This window comes from Etheostoma spectabile, chromosome 16 (genome assembly GCF_008692095.1).
Source record: "Etheostoma spectabile isolate EspeVRDwgs_2016 chromosome 16, UIUC_Espe_1.0, whole genome shotgun sequence".
Classification (NCBI taxonomy): Eukaryota; Metazoa; Chordata; class Actinopteri; order Perciformes; family Percidae; genus Etheostoma; species Etheostoma spectabile.
This window is the reverse complement of record NC_045748.1, coordinates 4,383,773-4,406,689: the sequence shown is the minus strand read 5'-3', so window position 1 is coordinate 4,406,689 and position 22,917 is coordinate 4,383,773. Positions and strand designations below refer to the sequence as shown.

The 22,917-nt window shown below is 39.4% G+C and overlaps 1 protein-coding gene across 2 annotated transcripts in view; it reads left to right on the top strand.

The window, feature by feature from the left end:
• The window catches only part of cntfr (ciliary neurotrophic factor receptor), a 252,365-nt gene that overhangs the window by 211,577 nt on the left and 17,871 nt on the right, over positions 1 to 22,917 (top strand). For both annotated transcript variants that reach the window (XM_032539218.1, XM_032539217.1), the window contains 2 exons: positions 2,448 to 2,614; positions 13,652 to 13,815. In XM_032539218.1, the coding sequence (XP_032395109.1) occupies positions 2,448 to 2,614; positions 13,652 to 13,815 (331 nt within the window). The remainder of the gene's footprint in view (positions 1 to 2,447; positions 2,615 to 13,651; positions 13,816 to 22,917) is intronic.

Genomic DNA, 22,917 nt, shown 5'->3' with positions numbered 1-22,917 from the left:
GTTGATTTTCTATATGTTCTGCCAGGAAGGATTCTGTGAATGCGTTGTGTTGGGAATAGGTAACCCCTTTAAACCATTTGACCATGTTGTACTGTCACATTGCCTTCGTGGGGAAAAAAGTATTATTTGTGGATCGCTCTGGTGTTGTGAATTCAGTTCTCAAGTTGCTTTTATAAGTTTGTGTAGAAGGTAAAAAAATGTTTTGTTTACACTATTATTTTTAAATTAATAGTCAATAAACCTCACTTATATAAAATGATGCCTCATTTTTAAGCTTAAAAAAATTGAAGTTACGAATTATTTTGACAAATAGTTCCGATTGAGTGGATAATTAATCATAAACTGACACACTTTAGTCAGGAGACTGTTAAGAAACCATTTAATTGTTTTTTTAACGCCATAATAACAATTAATGAAACACCCCAAATTCTATGAAAGTAGGGCTCTGATCATTGTTTTTACTTGGGAAGAGCGTTGTATTGAACAACCTATGTTATTTTTGGGCAGTTTAGTTGAAAGAATGCAAATTTCTGATGTAGAATCTCTTGAAAAAGGGTCAAACAAGAGGGTTAAGTGTCTTGACTTAAAAAATAATGGCAGTTCATTACAAAAAAAGGTTGGCAAACGAGTTCACCAAAGATATTGCTGTGATCTCAGAACATAGCAACATTACATGTAATTTAACTGACGCTTTTACAATTGCTATACATGTCTGATGTTGCACGCCTCTGGAGCAACTATGGGTTAAGTCTCTTGCTCAGGGACACATTGGTTGATGTATCGCAGTGGGAATTGAACCCAGGGACACAATGGTTGATGGATTGCAGCGGGAATTGAACCTAGATCTCCCACACCAAAGGCATTTGTCATATCCGATACGCCATCACCACCCAGCGAGTCTGTCATTACCATAACTTAAGTCTGACAACACAACACCATAGTTTTAATACTCCACAATTATCCTTTAAACTGTATACTTTTAAAGACACTGTATATTAAAAGAAAACATTTGAATCAAGTAATCAAGTGATTTGTTTTAAAAGCACGTTCAAAAGCACTACGTTTAGTAAGTTCAGTGGCGAAACATAAAACCAAAACAGCAAAATGGCCCGTGAAAAAGATCCTTTTGAGATTTTAAGTCCGGGGTTTAAAAGAAAAATAATATCATTTTGGTTTCACTCTGTAGTTAAACAACTCTCTCCACCTGTCCTCCAGGATGTTTTAACAGTAGGTAGACCTTAGATCCTACAAATGTGTGGACGGAGACCCGGCGAGTCTGTCTCGGTCAGCTTCTCTTTGATATTCCTAGATCACAGAGTTCCACAGCTCATTCGGCAGCATGTGCACTCGGCCTTCATTACTATTATAACACTAATATTATTCTCTTTAAATAGTAATAAGCAGTGGGATAGGGAGAAATATTAGATGGAGAGGACAATAGAGAGATTAACAGTAAGTGTCTTTAGCGTACAGGTCAACCATTCAACAGGGCTGGTCTGTGTAGCAGGAAGGAATATAGTGCCCAAGATGTAGTTTTTGACTTAAAACTGTGTCCACAGCTTTGACACATACCGCCCAGACTGCTAAAAAAAAAGAACGGAAAATGCTCAACCAGTTTTCTACTTTACTTCTACGTCTCCATGACGTAGTGTTAAGAGCAACAAAGGTAGCAAGTGGTATGAAAGACCTAAATCCGGGTAAGGAGGTTGGTTGGGGGGGTGGATGGGTCAGACAACACATGACTTTCAAGTCAATGCTTGATATTCCGCCAGATGGGCCAAGAGACGCGTCTGGAGCATCAATAAGTAGGGGTCAGGGGAAAAAAATCGTTGCAGCATAGTATCCCAATATTTTCTGTGGCAATACTGTATTGATACACAGACGCCAAGTATTAATATATTATTATATATGTGTTGGTCAGTTTGTCTGCTTGACAATCCCATTTTGCAGCAATAAAATAGAATGAGATGTTTTTAGATAAAACAGATGTGGACAAAGTTTCCTTTTGGGGACATCATTTGAAATTTGGAAACATTTGAAGATTGAAAAAAAAGCAATAAACTGCAATGTGTCGCCGAATATTGCAATATGTTTAAAATTGCAATAATATGGTATCCTGACATAAGTATCGTGATGATATTGCATTGAGAGGCCACTAGTGATTCCCGCCCCTGTAAACAAGAGATGCCAAGAGTCCCCACCCAGAGCGTCTAAAGATGACGCAAAGAGACTTTTTTGCGTCATTAAAAAATGCCAAAGACACCTGACCGAGCTTTTTAATGCGCTGGGAGTGAGAATGTGTTGTACTCTGTCCACGCCAGAATGCACACTAGCTTATAAAGAAAATGCAAAGCAAGCCACCCTCTGTCTGTCTCCCGCCTGTCCCTGTTTCTCTTTTCCAACTGTATCTCCTCCTTCCTTTTTAATTTGTTTCTCCTCCTCTCCAGACATAACCAGCGTTCACTGGATGTGCAGAAAGATCCCGACCACAAGAACCGCTGCCGTGTACGTTTTCCTGAGGTCTTCTCCAGCTACCCGTACAAAGTAAACGTGACAGCAGTCAACGCCTTGGGGAAAGCCTCTACCACCATTTCCTTTGAAGAGTCCAGTATAGGTAAGATCGATGTTGTGTGATGGGTTATTATATTATTAATGGGTCATGTCATGTTGTATTAGATGTTTGTAACACTAAATTCCCCATGAACGCATTTGAAATGTTGTTTTCCCCTTTTGTTTGTTTTTAATTTGGCAAGCAATTTGTTGTTTCTTTGCAGAATATTGAAAGCAGCGGAAATGCAGAACTGCAGAGTGCACTTTAATATCTGTTTATCTATCGCAGGTACAGTGTTTCCTCTATGTAGATTTTGCAGTGGCAGCCCGCCATGGAAAAGTTTCTTCCGCCACGGTATCAGAAATAGGGCAGATGCACAATGTAGTCGCGGTTGCCTTTTAAATTATCCTGCCAACATAATGCACCCCCCGTTGGCTGCCGCTCACATTGCGATTGAACAGAATGTGGAACTATTCAGAGGTCATTGGGCCCGTCCAGTTTAACTCCCCATACTGTGGCATTGATGTAGTTTATTGGCAAAACGTTCGCTTTCTTCCGAGTCGACTATTAAAAGAACAGCTCCACCAAAAACGTCACTGCGGTGGGTGCGTTCTAATTGGACAGCTCATTGTCCTGATATCAAACATCTTGAAACATTAAAATGGTAAGTGAGTCAGTTTAATATAATTCAATTAATAAATAAACGATACAATTGGAAAGAGCCTACAGATGGAGTTGTTCGCGAAGTGTTAGTTCTGTTTCATGCGTAAAACGTTTGGCGGCGGGGTGTGGGAGGAGGGGGTGGGGGTGTTGTTGTTTGGACAGACCTGCCTCCACTGCAGGATATATATTGTATTGCTATAATTCCACTCATGTTTCCCAAAGAAGAGTTTCTGAACTCAAAGGGTTGAAAGGTAACACACTGACATTTTTGGAAATTCTACGTTGCCCTCTAACTCATTCAGGCTGCAGAATATTAACACTTTTTTTTAATTAAAGTTAACAAACAAAGCTTTTTTTTGTTAAATTAAGTTCAAGGACAGATCTGCCATCCTTTTCCCACATAGATTGACAAATGTTGGGCCACAAAAGCTCTCTGAGCAATGTTAATGCATTACGTGACCACAGATGACTGATTTCATTGACTTCGGTTTCCCTTTGGAGATTTGTTGCGCACACAGTTATGTTCCGTGCCAGAAAAGACAAAGAAAATTGGAATTTCATTGGCCAAATAAATGTCACCCAGCTGAAAGGAGAGTGCACAGATTTCTTTTTTTTTGTTTTTTTTTCGCTTTAACCAACAGCATAGTCCATTAGCGTGAAAACCACTGAGCGTGCACCCCTGCCATTACCAAAGGCCCTAGATAATAAACACGCTACCTCTGAACCCTTTCTGCTGCAAACAGTATTTAATTTGAGGCTTGGACGGGATGTGACAGTCACAAATCAAAGGTCTGGTTTCTCACTGAAAAGTGCCAAATTACCCAAACACCAGCTGCCATATAAGCATATTTTAGTCATATATTTAATGTAGGAATTAACCATAAAAGTGACTTCCTTCATTGGCTATTTCTTTTTAATAACAGCCATGGTTATGTGGTAAGTTGTTAAAAAAACAAATCCAGTTTGAATTTGGTTTTTGTTCACTTAGGCTGCAGAAGGTTACATAATAACAGCAAGACTCTTAGAATTCATAAGCGACTCCACGGCTGAAAAGCAGTGAAGAGGAGAAGTTCATATTAAAGAAGGAATGAGAAGTACTTTGATAGATAAGGGAAGTGCTGCCAGCAGTCCTCTGCTCTGTTATATTGCTTAGAGCGCGATATGGGTGTGCATGACGCATAAACACACACGGACACCAACGGGGCTGTGAGCAATTGTGTGGAGTGTTGGTTGAGAGGGTGAGGTATTGAAATAGAGAGAGAGAGAGAGAGCAAGAGAGTGTGTGCGTGTGTGTGTGTGTGTGTGTTTACATCAGTAACCAAATGAGGCAGAGACATGCTCTGCCAAGCCCCGGACACAGGACTCATGAAAATGCTAATGCTAGCCGGATTAGCGCCTTGGCTGAGGAGATATCCCTCAACTATTTGTGATAGCAAAACACCCCACTGCTCCTTTGTTTCCCTCTGCTTTCTCTTTTATTCCCACATGCCCTTCTTGTGACTTTGTACTTCTTTTACCTCTGTCCCCTCCTATTTTTCATTGCCGGCCAAATCTTCACAGATAAATGTGTAAATGGCATTTGTGTGACAGATGTCTTCCGTCCACACTACAGATTGATTCCTTAAATTTAGATTTTAAGCCAGGGTTGTCCAAACATTTTTTTACAGAGTGCCAGATTTGTGGAGATGCCCGCGGGCCAATGGTCCCCTCTGACATGTAGCAATTAAAGGTACATGCAAACAGGGACGGACTGGGGCTAAAAAACAGCCCTGGACTTACTCCCAAATAGGCCCATCATCTATAGCTGTGCGCTAAAGACACTAGCCAGGATGTCCTGACACTATGCCACACTACTGTTGCCTTTACAGCCTATCAGACAATGTATTCACAGCAAGTAGCGGCTCAAAACCGATGATTATAATTGTGGTTGTGTGTATTAATGAAGCCTCAGCTTTCAAATAAAAACAAAAAATGTACAATGCCATTACATCTGAATTGAAAATAAAATTTAAATAATGAAATGTCACTGGCTACAGAAACCTGTAATTATAAAACAGTACAGAGTACTACTGACAGGCTACTGCTGTACCTGAACATGGGGATTAGATATATAGTGTAGGCTTATACCTAACTATCTTCAACCTGAATAAACACATGGTTTTAAAGATAGGTTATTAGCTATTATTGATGATATAGTATGTGCTGCTTTGTGTAAAAGCATTAGCATTGAATAACCTATGTAATATTTTATCAATGACATATTACACTTTTGATCATATTAAGGCTGTGAAATGATGAAAATGACTAGTAGTCCCGATCAATTTCGTCTGTGAAGCTTAGTTCCACAATAGTAAACGCAAATATGAAAGACAAGGAAAAACTGCACTCTGATGCTATGGTAGCTATGATTTTTTGGTGAAACTTGGGGTTATATTTGGTGAATTATTTTGCCCCCTTCCCTGTTTGTTAGGGCGTTTAGAGTGGTACCAATGCATGCCTGATGTTTCCCCGTTTAATTCAAGACCACATACCATATACAACCAAGTGAAATCGTAGTCAACCCACGATTCATTTCTAACGCGTTTGATGTTTCAAATTAACCAAACAGAAATTATTAAACACGTTACGTGTGACAGCACTAAATGGTGCAACCATTTTCATAATCATGATGCAGTTACCCATGTTGAAAGCTGACTATGCAATTCCCTAAGATAGGGATAAAGGCAGCCTATTATAAAGTGTCCTGCTCCTAGCACTTGCCAGTACCTCTTGCTGGTGTGAAGTTACCCTGCTGTCTGTCCCTCATCATGAAAGCTCTGTGAGCTTTTTGCATTTTGCTGCATCAGTCTCGAGAGACTTTGCCCTCTTTTCTTTTCTTTTTTACCACTTTACTCCTTAAGTCGTCTGATGGCCATTCTGCCGGCGATTGGATTTCACCTTGCAGTTCAGGCTGGAAAACTGTACTATACGCTCATTTTAAACCTGACGTATTATACATAATGTAAAGATTGTTAACATTTAAGTTTACAACATATGACTCTTGATCTCGTCTTTCCCAAACCAAGGCTGCGGGCCCTATTAAATGTGCCCCGGACTTTGAACATTTTAAGTCTTAAAAAAAGACTGAAATGTCTTTTTGTTTTCTTTTTCTTTGAGTTAAATTGCAGCTTGCAAACAGTTCAACTCTATTACCACCACGTTATCTGGGTAGACTTTGGGCCCTATTTTAAAGATCTAAGCGCACAGCGTGAAACGCATGAATCAGGTGCATTTAGGGCGTGTCCGTATTCACTTTTGCTAGTTTGACAGCAGAAAAATGGGTCTGTGCGCCAGGCGCATGGTTAGAAAAATGTTGTACTTAGTGTCTTCATTAATTCATAGGTGTGTTTAGGGTGTAACATGCAATAAACCAATCAGAGTGTCATCTTGCATTCCCTTTGAAAGCCAGGCGCGTTTGTACCTTGGCACATTGCTAATATGATGGCAGATTTGCACTGTAATATTTGTATATGTAATCTTCTGCATGTGTGTGTGCGGCTGCACTTCCCTGTGTGTGTGTAACAAGCGTAGTGTGCACGCGCTGTACATAAGCCTAGGCGCATTTTTAATGTGTTGTTAAAATTCGACGAAATGCTGTGCTATTGACTTTAAACCAGGTTTTGGTTGGTCAATGGCGCCATCACTTCCCACTCCCTCAAGATAACAATACGCCCTGAATTCACCTGAACACACCTCCCTGTAAGACCAGCACGCCCATGGGCGCACAGATGGGCGCAGGTGCATTTGCTATTTAAACGATGTGGGTGCAGGACGGAAAATTAACAACTGCATCGGGCTTTTGCGACGCTCTGTGCCGGGTGCTAGATAGGGCCCTTTTATGTAATCTGGTTTTCAGACAAAACGTTTAAAAATGTATCAAAACGTAATGTGGATGTTGTCGCGCCCTCTCCCTTTCAGTTTTCCTCCTGCTCTGTTCCTCCTCAAACTTTTCCAAGTGTTTCACATTGTTTTCACATTGTTTGCCTTCTCTCACCCCTTCCCTCATCTCCTCCGTGTTCCTGCATTGTTAAAAGTCTTTCTCACGCCATTCTAAGTTGTAAGCCACATTCATTATCAGGGACAACGAGGCAGGTCGTAAATAAATAAAACAATTTCATGCTTCCCGGTGCACTTCTGAATTCTGAGTGGGAGTAAGACGATTCTCAACTGTCCTTGTTCATCCGACCAAAGCTAGGATGAAATTAGATGAGATTTTGTGTGTGTGTGTGTGTGTGTGTGTGTGTGTGTGTGTGTGTCCTCGCATCTGCATGCTGTGGGTACAGTTACAAAGAGAACCCTCCAGGAAGCTCCAGACGGATCAAATGATGACTTAAAGCTTTCTTGTGCCAAGATGATCAAACAATAACTGATCTTCTCCGAGTGTCAAAGCGTCTGCAGTTAAAGCCTTTACTTTTTCTTTACTTTAGCCTTTAATTACACTTATTATTTTTTTGTCATCTCTGACATTAGCCCACCTGAGCATGAGTAAGTACTACATCAGTCATTCATTGTGATTAAAATGAATATACTGTAACCTCATTTCAAAGGGGCGATGGATCACTGTCATCCTTTCAATTATTACTTGAAAAAAAGAGTAATAATTGAGAGTGGTACTGTCCAGGTTACTATACAGAAGTTGTCACAGGACCCGGGAGAAGCCAGTAAATGTAGACTTCAGTCAATAGAAGTCAATTTAAATGAAGAGGTTAATGACAGCAGGTTTAAAATACTTAAATACTTCATAATAAAACCCTGGGGCCATTTACAGTAGCTGTCAAATGTTTATTTTCTCGGAGAATACCACATAAGTTGGCCAGACTGCAGTGACAAGCCAATTTGTTTTTTTTAAGACTATTTATTTAGCCAAGAAAATATCAGTTTGTTGTGATATTTTGCTGATTCCAGCCGACGCAACTCTCTCCACAACGGAGGTCAGAATCAGCATCGGCTACCAAAAGAAAAAGCAACCACTAGAGCTGGCAGAGGTTTGGAGGCATATTTACTAAGAGATGCACTAATTCTTACCATGCACAAAACGTAACAAGTACAACGGCCTCTCGGTTTCTTTGCATTTTCATTGCAATTTCCAATTTAAAAACCTTGAAAGGCACATGCACAGTCCCTAGTGCTGCAGATGTGCTTCAAATTAATAACACCAAAAGGAAGAGATATGATTGTTGCATCCCCATTGTGGTTAAATCGCAAGAGGAAGGGTTGACAGGTGTTGCCTTTGCGAGTACGCTGCGACTCCCTGTAGTCAAGATGATTTCAAGAGATGATAACATAGGCAGTAGTGTGACTGTAATCTATAATTTTGTTTGAACGAAAAACGAGAAAACCTAACACTGAACCTTCTGATGTGTTTTTTTTTTATTCATATTTATTCTCTTTAACTGTTGTAACTCTGAACAAATAAGACGGCAGCCCTCTGAATTCAAGACATGCTTTTTCCAGTCATTTAAGTATGTGAGCAGGAGATGATGTGTCTTTTTTTGAGGAACAAGGAATCCAATTCATGGAATTTCCGTGCTCTACCTACATGCTTTACATTTTATAGAAGGAAAATCACAAAAAATGTTAATGATCCAAGCGCACGGAGTAAAGTGCATGACGTATGTGCGTTTTAGGGCGTGTCCAAAAATAGTAAGTGCGCCAGGCGCATGGTTCAAAAGGTTGTACTTCGTGTCTTCATTAATTCATAGGCGTGTTTTGGGCGTAACGTGCAATAAACCAATCAGTAAACTCCCATTCCCTCTAAAAGCCAGGCATGTTTGTACCTTGGCCAATTACTGTTATGATGGCGGATTTGCACCGCAAAATTTTCATTCGTAATCTTTTTAATCTCCTGCATGTTAGTGTGCTTATGTGCTTCCCTGTGTGTGTGTAACAAACATAGTGCACAAGCCTAGATGCCGTTTACTAATGCGCTGTTAAAATAACAATGAAATGCTGCGCTATTGACTTCAGACCAGACTGCCTCAAAATCGCAATACGCCAAGAATTCACCTAAGCACACCTCCCTGTAAGACCAGCACGCCCATGGGCGCAAAGAAAGATCATCCCATTTAGTGTACACCCACTAAATGCTTGTGCACATAGAATAGCACTTTTTACACGTCAAGAATACTTTAGTTGCAGTTACTTACTTCATAATTAAACATCTGCATCCAACAATGGGGCTTTACTTTACTTACATGCTGTTAGCACTCCTATAACATCAGATTCAGTGTTTGATGTGTACACTTGTAAACTTTGATTCTTAAGGAAATTTGTATGGAGGAGCTGTTGGGCTGCATACGTGCACAGCAACACTCGTTTGTAAAGTGGATTTTGTACCTTTTTTGTTCCATTTTCTTGTTGTTAACTTTTTTTTGTAAGATTTTCACTGCAGATCGAAGCACTCTACAGCTCCCATTTGTTCAAGTGTAGTGTTAGATGTTGTCACCCAGCACCTGTTCAGCTGTAAAACGTTTTATAGATTCCACTTATTTTGTCCTGTTTCTTTTTGAAAAGGCCATTTATTTGAAAGGAGTTATGGTGTAAGGTGAGGACAGGAGAGGGTTGCTACAGAGTTTCAGAAGTCTTTTTTTTTTTTTAAATCATGCAGTCACATTTGGTTGCCTTACGTGACAGGACTAGATGACACATCATAACTGTTTTAAAAACACTATAATCAGATGTTCAAAGAATGTACTCGGCCACATGCAGATTTGGCTCTCGCACCTTCTATGTTCCCTGCTTGATTTCTGCACAGGACAGCCTTTAAACACTTTTTATTTTTTTAGAAAGAAAGATTAGCCACTCACCCTCCCACTCTCTTATTCCATTTTCAGCAGACAGAGAATATAATGGTCTCGCCAGTAGCCCTTTGAACGATTAGACTTTTATCTTACGATATACCTGTTCAATCGCATCACCAGCAGAGAGGAGGAGAGAGCTGCAGCGACTGTTGCAACACTAGACTGAAGGGAAGAAAGAGGAACAGTAACGTTGAGGTAGATTTGAATGAACATAGCCAAGGAAGGCGTGGCAGATGTGTGCAGGCCAAACGTAAACAGGCTCAAAAATGGGATTTCAGGAAATGATCACGCATTCTTTTTTTTCTTTTTTTTACATTTGGAGTTATTGCTTTGTCAACTATAGACTACGGGCCCTATCTTGCACCTATCACAGTGTTGCGCGGAGTGTCTTTGCTATTTTATGACCGTCCTGCGCCCACGCCGTTCAAATAGCAAATGCACCTGCGCTCATCTTTCCGCCCATGGGCGTGCTGGTCTTACAGCGAGGTGTGTTCAGGTGAATTCTTGGTGTATTGCTATTTTGAGGCAGCGGGAAGTGATCGCGCGATTTACCATAAAAAAACTGGTTATTTTAACAGCACATGAGTAATATACGCCAAGGCTTATGCACAGCACGCACACACACTATGCTTGTTACACACACAGGGAAGCGCGGCAGCACACAAACATGCAAAAGATTACAAAAAATTGTTATGGTGCAAATCCCCCATCATAATAGCAATGGGCCAGGGTACAAACGTGCCTGGCTTTTAAAGGGAATGGGAGATGACACTCTTATTGGTTTATTCCATGTTACGGCCAAAACACACCTATGAATTAATGAAGACGCTAAGTACAACCCTTTTGAACCATGCGCCCGGTGCACTTTTTTTCACCGTCAAACTAGCAAAAAACTAGTATTCACGCCTTGCACTCAGATTGTTAAAATAGGGCCCAGTAAATGTGACATGGTGTTTTTCTTGTATTACCATCAGTCTTGACAAAGAAAGCTTATGTCTATGTAAGTCTTAGTTTTAAATTTCATGGAGACTGAAAGTCTCAAAGCCCTTAGGCCACAATCAGACAGAGTGTGTTTTCAGGTCACACTGCGTTTCTTGTTGAAGACGCCCCGATCACCAGTTGCGTGTTTTTGTTTTTCTTGCTAGGCAACCATCGAGTCACCCGTCCTCAGCCAACCGTTATTTTGCTGCAGCGGAGTTGAATGACGTTGGGAGTTTTTCTGTTCCGAGTTGTGTTTTTTTTTTTTTTACTGAAGGCACTCAGGAAAAAAAAAGAGAGGCGGGCCAAATGTATCACTCTCATTGAAAAAAAGTCTACTAAAACGTGTCCTGTCTGATCAAGGCCTTGCAACTGTTACTCACCTTTTGTGCATGCTTTGGATTATTTTCGATTTCTTCTGTTTTGATCAGTGAAGTCCTAGATTCTTACTGTCTCAATGAATTTTAAACTCTTTTTGATTGAAGTTCTGTCCATCTTTCAGCTCTAGTATTAATAGTGGTGGACCTCCACAGGTTGTCAGAGGAATGTGTTAATTTCTCATGCAACACAAAGCTCATTTTCAATGCTTCAAGCCAGATGAATACTTTAAAAGCCTTTGGGACACCCCACCCGTAGCAGTTTCTCTCTGTTCTGTTCAGTCCTAGCACATGTGTCCTTCTGTTCTGTACTGTTGGAGAAAGCGCATGAATTTTTGCTCTCTGGTCTCCACTGACTTCACAGTGGTTTCACTCTGCCTTTATGTGCTTTTCTATTCTTTCTCTCTTTTTTCCCTTTCCCCTTTTTCATTTTTTTTCCACATTGACTCCAGGAAGATAACAATGAGATTAACATCGTTCTCGAGGGAGAAAGTTGTCTGTCTGCTTTCATCTGTCTCTTATCATCTTCATCGGTCTTTTTGGTTTTTAATCATTTCTTCAATAAAGGTGGTACTTAGAGAGATGCCCGTCTGTTTGCTTGTGACTGTGTCTGCATTAGCTTGTGTGCTGTCGGTTTGCGTGCCTTTCTACATGTTTGTTGTGATGCTTTTTACACAAATTGATTTCATTCTTCATCCGGTACTATATCTTTATGTGTAATCAGACATTCAGGCTTGCAACTGTCGCTTTCCATTCTATATCGTAATTTCATATGGGTATCTCTGTGAAAAAGGGTTTAAAGTATCTGAAGGGGCAGGCCGGTGTGTTCCCTAGGTGAGAGTTATCCAACAAAGACTAGGTCATTGAAAAGCATTGAATTGAATTCTTTTGATCTTACCATCTGTGCGTCTTTCTCAGTTGACAGGTATTCAGAAACATAACATTTACACCTGCCCTTTCATCAGGGACTGAGTGCTTTGTCTGCCTCGCAACAGTTCCCTCAAACATTCTCAGCTTCTGTCTTTCACTGAAATGTCATCCTCATCCTCCCTCTGACTATTTATTTTTCATTAGAGTACAAGGTGACCCAAAGAAAACCCTTCAATAATAATATTGATAATAGTTCTATTGATAAGTTCTTAGTAGGGCTTGGACAATATGCCTTTTTCCCGATTGAATTCTTTAACAATACATGCTGATTGGATTTGCATTACAATTTTCATTTAGTGCCATTCCGGAAGCAATGCGAAACTAATTCTTTTCTAAAAAAGAATGCACATTACATGTCAGTCAGTCAGTCTGCCATTTATTTGTAAAGAAGTACATAACATGGATTTTCTGCATTTTCTGTTTTCGCTCTGTTTTGCTGGAAACGGATATGATGTAGTCGGTACTGTATAAACAGAAAGTATTTAGGGAAATCATTAGTAAAAATAGAAATATATACTGTGTATATATACAGGATATTGGTTCCAGGGAAAAGATTTGATATTAAAAATCGTCACAAAAAAATCACGATACATACGATTTTCGTCACCCCTAGTCCTTACTTATTAGAAGGAGATTTCTTCTTAGCACCCTTCTTAAATATGACTCTCTTAACCTTAAAGGGTTACTCTTGCAACTTGCAGTTTAAGTAATGGTTCAAATTAGTAATATCCTGACTTGAATCAAGCTTCAAAAACTCTGCATTGTTCAACTGAATAGCATCTTTAACAAGACCGTCTGTGTCTTTCATTTGGCCTTCTCTTCCCTCATGGTCCTGTCAAATATTTGAATTCTCAAGCCTAAAGGCCTATTTACATTATCGCAAAAAAAACTCCATGTGCATTATTGTGCATCTCTGTATGTGCGTGTGATAAATATGCAGATGTTGGGTGGGGGTGCGGAAATAATTTAAATTTGTTAAACTTTGACCTAAGCTGTTCTGACCACTACTTGAACTGAAAGATGTATGGACATGTGTGTTTCTCCATTTCTAGAACTGTACAACAACAATTAGGCCCTTATCTCGAGACTAGACATAAAAGACATCAAATATCAGCATGCAGATGCAGCCATCAGAATTCTTGGAAAAACACTGTGTGAGACTCTGAAACGTAGCAATCTACTGTTAGCAACAGTAACAATGTAGCGCAGGTGGCTCTGTGCTAAAGACCGTTTCCAGAGTGGGAAGTACTGCTCCAACTGTTGGTGGGGTTCCCCTTTACTTATAACTATAATTTTTCTTATCTACCCTACAGTCAAACCAGACCCACCGGAGCGAGTGACGGCGACCCCGATCCGTTTCAACGCCCGGAGGCTGGAGGTGTCCTGGCACAGCCCCTCCACCTGGCCTGACATCGACAACTTCCCTCTGAAGTACTTCCTTCGATACCGGCCACTCATCCGAGAGCAGTGGCAGCATGTGAGTAGCTGTGTGTGTGTGTGTGTGTGTGTGTGTGTGTGTGTGTGTGTGTGTGTGTGTGTGTGTGTGTGTGTGTGTGTGTGTGTGAGTGTGAGTGTGAGAAACATTCACACAACCCTAGAGTTTGGCATTTGTTTTGTTGAGGTTACAATTCAACACATAAAACTCATGTGCAAAAATTCAAACGTGGACATTAATAACACATTGTTAAAGGAATTCCTCATTTACAGTATAAGTAGCATAGTTTGTTCTGAGATCTTGTTTAAAAATCTGTCTGACACATGTAAGCCATAACCCAAAAGTAAAGGGAGTTATACTGTATACGGTAAAGAGTGTTTGTTCAGTCACAGCTCTATTACCGAAAGCTGTAAGTCAACATTGAAAAACACCTGTTAGATAATGAGTCATTATCTGCTATTTGAAAACCTCTGGTGAGCCAACTTATTTCTTCACTGGAAGTGGTGTTCCAAAAAAAAATAAAAGACTGGCCTTCATCCATTTTGAAGATTCAGTTTCCCCTTATTGCAAAGAAATATTCCACGAAAAGGAAATGGCAAATTTTCTAGAAGCAATTTCACAATTTCACTAAGCACTCTTAGCTTTTCATACTTTTTTTTATCAACTGTAGAAATATATAGGGATGTTGTTTTGGAATAAAGAAGAAGAAAAAATAAAAATCTTTCTCCAGAGAGATGCCTTGGAGAAAAGTTGTAAGTCAAATGGTCCAACCTGTAGCTGTTTGAGTTTGATCCCTCGTCAGACAGACATAATCGCTCAGCTTCTTTGGTCTATGTTACAGTATCTGACTGGTTCTCGTGGGTTCAGTTCCCTCTGGGCTCCGTCTAGTAAAAGCATATGTGTCCGCTATAGGTTTCCTGGGATGAAAGCTCCCTCTACTCACGTCTAACATTGCAGTGGTATTATCATGCCCGTCAACGCTTCGCAAAGGTGTTGTTCCAAGAACTTGGGTTACGTACTCTCACATGGAAACACACACATATGAATTATAGACCTATACACATTTTTTTCTTCAACTCTTTCCATCCCTCTATGTGTCCTTCAACAAGTGTCTCTATCTCTGTCATTACCTCACTCAATATTTCCATCGTTTGTTATATCCCTCCGTTCTCACCAGAGGTGGAGGCAGTATTGAGATCATTTACTTAAGTAAAAGTACAATCACCAAGCTTTAGAAAATACTCCTTAACTAGTTAAGAGTTCTGCATTGAAAATGTTACTTAAGTAAAAGGATGTAAGTATCATCAGGAAAAAGTACTAGATGCAGAAAAATCCTCAATCATTTTAGAAACTGGAAACAATCCGAACTGTTCTGTGTTAAATCGGCTAATCCTTTCAGCTGGACTTGTAGGCCGTTATATTGTTGGGTACTTTCACTTATAAGGAAACTTTGGATTTTATAAACTACTTGTGTTATATGTGCAAAAATCTTAATCTGTAAAGTAACTTGTAACTAAAGATGTCAGGTTAATGGAGTGGTGTAAAAAGTACAATATTTCTCATTTCACATCTGCTCACTTTCTTTGGATCTTTTGTAGTTTACATGGGGTTATTTGTATGTATTGTTTGTGTCATTGGTTCAGTATGTGATTTATATCAATGTTTCCACCTCCAACAAAGCTGATCTAAAAATGGAAATGCATCCAAGGTTCCCCTCACAGTGTTACACTGGGGCTTAGTGCTTGTACTTGATCAACAGCATATTAAATACAAGAATTATTGATTAAATATTTCAAGTGTTTGGTGAAGTAAAATATTTAACTGGTTTCCTGCTTCTCAAATGTTAAGATTTGCTCAGTTTTATTGCTTAAGTGTTCAAAGAAAATACTAAAACTGAATGTGTTTTTACGGCCAGTGAGAACTTGCAATAGGCATGTGGGATTTTTTTGTTTGTTGATATTTTAGAAGAGAGACGGAATGATCCATGGACTGATAAAAACACAACAGCAGTACAACTGTACTTACTTATCCAAACATTGCTCTCAAACATGTATATGTACTCCACTGTTATCTAGCTACATGTTAGATCCTTGCACAGAGCTTTAGTCACACAAACCCACATGTGAAGACATACTGTTTTTATCGTTGCACGTGTGCATTTAATCTCTCAGAATTACACACACACACACATGCACACACGCAGCTGTTGGAAAGAAGAAAGTTCTAATAGAGCCACAGATCTTTGTGGTATAGATTGATGATTAAACCTGACACACACTCTCAGTTCCCCTTCTCGCCCTCACCACTAATCAATCAATATGTGAACTGGTGCATAACGTGAAAGGTGGGAAACCTTAAGTCAATATTTGGATGGGGTAAGAACACATCATTTGGAAATTACATGAATTAAGTTGATGACAGCTGAAAAACCGCAGGCTTTTGCTGTGTTCCTTGATGAATGTTGCGCAGTCATGGTTTTCATTTTTGTAGCATTAAGTGGGGTTTTGAGAAGGGGCAATTCTGAACCACCTCTGGACTTCCGCCCCTTCCATTAGGTGTCAGTTAACAATGTTGGCGGTGTTCTCAGTCCTGCAGAAAGTTTGCAATCTTGTTAATGGATAAATAATTGTCTAACATGAACACAATGTCAGACTGTTAAAATGGAAATTAAATGACAATTTATTCAAGTTAGACTCTGAACATGTTTTCCTTCTCATAGCTTTTACTCTCATTTCCATCTTTTTTTTGGGAGGCTAGACAAAATTACATCAAAACCCAACTGGCCCTTTCAATGTTGTGTTAACAATCCCAACATATCATTGCATGTGCATTTTTCATTTAGGTATATAAGGGTTGTTTTTATGAACACTATATATATATATATACTGTGTATATATAAAGATATATATATATATATATATATATATATATATATATATATATATATATATATATATTGTATGTACAGTATATATATAAATCTTTAGGTTCAGGCACCATTTTAAAAGTATTGTATAGTTTTGATAAGAGCATTAAAATGAGAAAAAAATTAATGGGACAAAAACAAATCAAGGGACATTTAGAATAGATGAAAATATTCGATTAATTCTGATTAATCGCGAGTTAACTATGACATTAATGCGATTAATCGCGATTAAATATTGTAATCATTTGACAGCACTAATATATATATATATGTGTGTGTGTGTGTGTGTGTGTGTGTGTGTGTGTGTTTGTTGGATATGGTATGGTCACTGGCTACAGCAATTACAGCTGATCATGGCTGAATGTACTGCAGATTGCATGCTTAATGACTATAGTAGCACACTGTTGTAGAAAACATTTGAGATTAAAGCTGTCAATCTGTGACATAAATCATTAAGTGGAGTTAAATGAGGTCTCCAAAATGAGACACACTGTTTATTGGCCCCATATAAACTTCATTAATTATAGCCTCAGATGTTGAATACTAATTGAAGTGGTTAGTATTGCTTAGGAATTCACCTTTAATGTGTTTAGACAGCATGGCTGAAATGTGTCTTGAGTCAGAAATGAAAGCGGTGGTGTGATCCCATTGATCTTCAGAGGAAACCATCCATCCTCCTGAGGAATGAAAGGACAGCTGGGCCAGATACTTATAGTGACAGAGATTCAGACGGAAGGAGGAAAGTGAGGAAAAGTTTTGGAGTAGAGATGAATGAAGTGCATCAGAGAGGGAAAAGAGCGTGAATGGAAAGCAGACCCTAGTAGACACAGTAAAGAGAAAGAAGCAGTATAAGTGGGATAAACATTAATAGATAGCATTTCGGCTTATGTTATGGAGTGATAACGGTGATTGAAATGAAGACTCATGCATATCCTGGCATGAGTGACAAAGAATAGGATTGAGAAAAGGAAATGAAGATGTAATGTCAAATAAAGCACATAAGCCTGAGTCTACATTATTTGATCATAAAAATTGAAAGAAGATTGGAGGGTGGACGAGAGAGGTGTGGAGAGAAAAAGAGAAATGATCATATGGAGAAGAGCATGATTAAATGCATGGAGCGACATCAGCCTCAAATGGAGTGATAAATGGATAAAAGAGAGCACTAAAGGCTTCTTTGAGAGTAAAGTTTATAAGCTATCAGTTACAAGGTGTTTCAAGTTAAAGGAAGATAGATGAATGGTTCAAGGGAAGAAAAGAGAGAGGACCGACAAAAACCTATGGAATATGTTAAGCCATAAATTATTGGGTAAACAAAAACAATTCACAACGTCACGCTTATTACATACTTACATGTATATGACCATTAGAATAGCACCACATGGACTTTTACTTGGAAGTAACTGACATGTATATTACCTGTACATTAAATTGGTTTCCTTCTTTTAGTATAGGTGCCTAGTACGATGTAGTTATGCTGGTAAGGAAACACAGATTGACCAAGAATGTTAAGATGGTTAGCAGAGTGACTTGGGTGCAACAATATGCTCCGTTTTAGGGCATAAAGGGAGGTACACACAGGAAGTGTATGATGCTGGCATCCTTGATCTGGCGTCATTGACTTACAGTGAGTCATCGTCCTACGCCAGTCTTAATTGTGGCATTCCATCACATTAGAGCCCCAGAGAGCCACATCCCGGCCACCATACCTTGACTTTTGCTGTTTTTTAGTACAGGCTTCAATTGATGCAACATGGTAGTCTACTGTTCCGGTTTTGCCCCTTATTTTGGGTAACTTTGTTTTTGTTAACCTGGACCATATTTTCCCATGTTTTTGTGTCTAAATTTTTGGATTTAGTCCTGTATTAAACAAGACCAAAACAAGCTGCAATGTAGAGTTAATGGACAATTGAGCACCTTCAACTTACATACACACATTCCTATATGACCTTACATCATTCTAACTCAATACTACATATTTGATTGGTCACTGTTTTTACACTCTTAACTGCTTTTACCTGTGTAATGTTTTATGGAAAGCAAACTTTGAATTGCCTTGTTGCTGAACTGTGCTATACAAATAAAGCCGTGTTGCCTAGACACCAATGCATGGGAAGACTGGGTCCAGGTTGAGAAATACCGAAATTACTCTTTAAGTGAGTAATTGAAAAAGGCTAATTTTGTCCTTGGAAACACTGATGGGTGACAATGTCTTTCCTTTAGGCTGAGGCTTCAAAGAGTCTAAAACATATCATGGCTGGCCTGCCTTATGTAATTCAGTTAAAGAATGTCACATTATTTCTATGTAATAAACTGTGATTGAAAGATAATTATCAAAGACACAAAATAATCGGCACATGAAAATACATCTGCATGCCTGTAAATGTTCAGTGACTTGTTCTGTTTCCCATGGCCTTGTGTTGTTTCCATCCAACCCTCACGCTCCCTTCACTGAGATGTGAACTCAAACTCTCACTGCAATTAAATCAATGGTCCACAAACTGTGATAAGAACAATTTCAGATTGCTCAGTATTCTCTCCGTGGTATGAAAACTGCATCTGCTGCACTGTAATTGCCCTTTGGGGAAGATGTTAAACTATTGAGAACTTACACGTTTCCATGCAGACAGAAAACTGCCATATACAGACAGAAATGCACATACAGATGCATATACACTCTTAAATGCTGGTACGCATATAAACACACAATGTGCACACGCACATTCTTGTTCTGGTAATTACTAAGATAAATATACATGCACATGTGATCCAAGCGCTCTGATACGCATATGCATGAGGGTACATGTGAAAACAAAGAACACAGTCACAAATTCTCCATATTGCATTAACAAACATTCAACGCATGCACAAATAGCACACTGCAAAACGATCTCCATCCCATCAAGTCATCACTGAGTCTCTAAAGTCAACCAAAACAAATGTTGAAAGTTGATTTGTATTGGAATTAAATTATAATAATTGTACTACGCTGGGCAATTGTTCAGTCGTTTCATAGAGAACATAACTTTAAGGGCTAAAAATGACTTCTTAGTGTTTGAGATTATGTTATTATTTTACAGTGCATGCACAGACCCACACTATCCACATGCGATGTCCGCCCACAGGCTGCCCATGCACTGCCACACCCACACATAGTGTTTGTACAGTACATAAAGGGCAGAAAAGTTCAAATGTTAAATTGCCCATTTTCTGAAAAAAACACTTTTCCCGGGACATGTCGTGTTATTTTGTGTCTCTGGTGCTTCCACACGCATACAAACTTGGGTAAAAAAACATCTATGCTGTTTTGAGTGAGATACGGTTTCTGAATGTCCTCTGCCTTCAGTCTCCGGGTGAGCTGTTCAAAATCTGTACGGCTTTTTACGTCACTAGCTGAGACGAGGTGGCTAACCATAGCATGCTAGCGCTAGCATGCTAGCTCGTTCTCAATGGCAAAACACTGCTACAACACACACTAGTTCACCATAATCTCCAAAAGAACTACTTCCATGTCCCTGTTCTACAGGTATTCCAGCTAATCCTGCCTTGTACTGACCAACGTTGGAGCTGTTGTGATCGTACCTAGCGACTGAGCATGTGTGACTCCCAACAAAGATAGTATAGAAGTGGGATGTCTCACTCTGTAACTAAACACACACCCACAGAGACCCAAATACACAGGGTGAAAAAAACAATCTGCAGCAATGTGCAGTACAACAAAAACATTGTGTTTTTTGAAAATGAATCCTTTTCTGGTACAACCTCAAAATACAATTATGAACCTGAAAATGAGCATGATATGGGCGCTTTAAGTGTTTTATAATGTGAGAGACACAAATCGTCAGAGAAGTTGAGGGACACAATTAATAATGCAGCTGGAGCAGAGAAGTGAGGTGCACTCCTCCTTTAATCTGTGTTTGCTTGGTCAACACCGTTTAGCCTTGCAATTATTTATTCATCCCACTTTCTTTTCTCATTTGTCCTTCCATTTGACATGCTGCATCCCCCTTCCACCCATCCATCACCCTCATTCCCTCCCCCTCACTTTCTTTGTCGTTTTCTCTACCTCTATCATTTTCCTTCTCTCCGTGTCTTTGTCAATATTGCTTTACTATCCTCTCACTCTTCACTTTCTCTCTCCAACTGCTAATCTATGTAATAATAGTCTTTGTATGTTTGCCAAAAGTCCCTCTCATCCTGAATGCACTTAGATGAATCAATAGTGAGCTTGTGTGTGTTTGCTCGTGTACTTGTAAGTAGATTCACAGAGATATGCTGTATGTGATTGTGCATGTGTGTGCCTTTTGTCATGGTTGTGTGAGTGGTGGATAACTGTGTGTATGTACTGTATGCTTTTGTGAGATAACTTTGTTATCATGGCAAAGGAAAAGCAGAGCTTGACACCGAATGACTTGACATTGAACGTCATAAAAGATGAACAGTGGCTTTGATTCCATCCTGTTCATCTTTTACTCTCACCTTTTCACCTCCCCATCCCTCTCTACCACTAGCAACCACTTTTCTCTCTTTCCACAGTGTTACCATCCCCCATCGTTCCATCCATGCAATAAGCCAGCTATCTAGCCATCCACCTCTTCAGCCATCCATTTGTATCAATGGGTGCGCATGATAAATGTTTAGACCTTGTTTGGGGGAAAACATCCTATCTAAAGGACACTGCCACAGACAGATCATTTATCAAATCTTTCCAACACACACACACGCACACACACACAAAACACAAACACACACACACGCAGGGGACTGATTCAGTCCTGTCACATGTGAAAGTCATCACAATTTAGCTCTGCTGTCAAAATGCATTACAGTTAAATTGTACTGTGTTCTTTACATTATATACACACAAAGATGCATACTGTAATGAAGCATACATCATCCTTTTATATAAATCTGATTTTTGTTCTCATTGTCTTGTTCAAAAGGAAAGTAACAAAAAAAAAAACATGAGAAAGTATGAGAGGGGGGCTACAAAAGAAAAAAGAAAAAGACCCACGTAAAGAAGTTGCTTTTTCTCTTAAACACTATGAAGAGGTGTCATACATGTCACCCATTTAAACATATGCATGCATGTAACTAGGACTAAAGTTGAAAATCAGCCAACTGGCTAACACTGGCGCATTTAGAAAAATGTTGATTAATGTGCGGAGTCCCAATCGAATAAATAAAGAGTTGTGTGTGTGTGTGTGTGTGTGTGTGTGTGTGTGTGTGTGTTTCCCAGATTGCAGTTGGGATATACAGTATATCAGTTTGTGGTGCTTTGGAGGTCTTACTGTGTAAGGGTAAATGGAGATGAATGGGGCCACTGCCCTCTGTCTCTATTGATTTCTGTATCACCATGTCAATCCTCTGGCTTTCATACACACGCTATTATCTGCTCAAGACACTAGCATACCACTAGGGGCTGGTGTCTCATGGCCAATAAAGTTCAGATAGAATGAACCACGCAGTCACCAAATGAAAAATGAAAGATAAAAACTCACAATTTGATCCCCTGCATAATGAGATTTTAAAACAGTTCCCGCAAGCTTAACCATGTGGCATGTGTTCATTGTGTTGAGTTACTAATTTAAGCAAGTTTTAATAATCTACACCATTTGTTTTTAAAGCAACACTAGACAATTTTTTGTGACTTAAAAGTATGTTTCCAAAATCTTTTCATTGATTCATCAACTTCTGCACTTCTGCATTCACTTTGTGGCGCTCCACCGGCTATGACCACACTATGCGAGTTTGCCAGATTGGGTAGCTGAGCTGTAGTTCCAAAGAGACACAATAGGACAATTCCACTTTCAACCTGTAGGGGTACCGAAGTGGGGAAAGTTCTCTAGTGTTGCTTTAATACTGTAAAAATACTGCCTGCATGGGAAAAATGAATTGGTCATTCTAAAAAAAAGTCTGCCTAGGAAAAGTGATGTTTGTATTTAACATGGGTTAACAGGATCACAGTGAATCTAAATGTTACACGTAATGAGGCATATTTTTGAAAAATGTGCGGAAACTTTCTTATTCTTGACCAAGGGAAACAACTTCTGATGAGCTGTACTAGCTGCCATTTACCTCCACCACTCTCTTTGGTGGACTGTGGTTTAGCCAGCGTACAGCAGTTTCACCACTCATCATGTTCTGTCAGCTTCAGCTTTTATCATGCATCATACTGTGGGCAACAGCAAGTGTGTGTGTGTGTGTGTGTGTGTGTG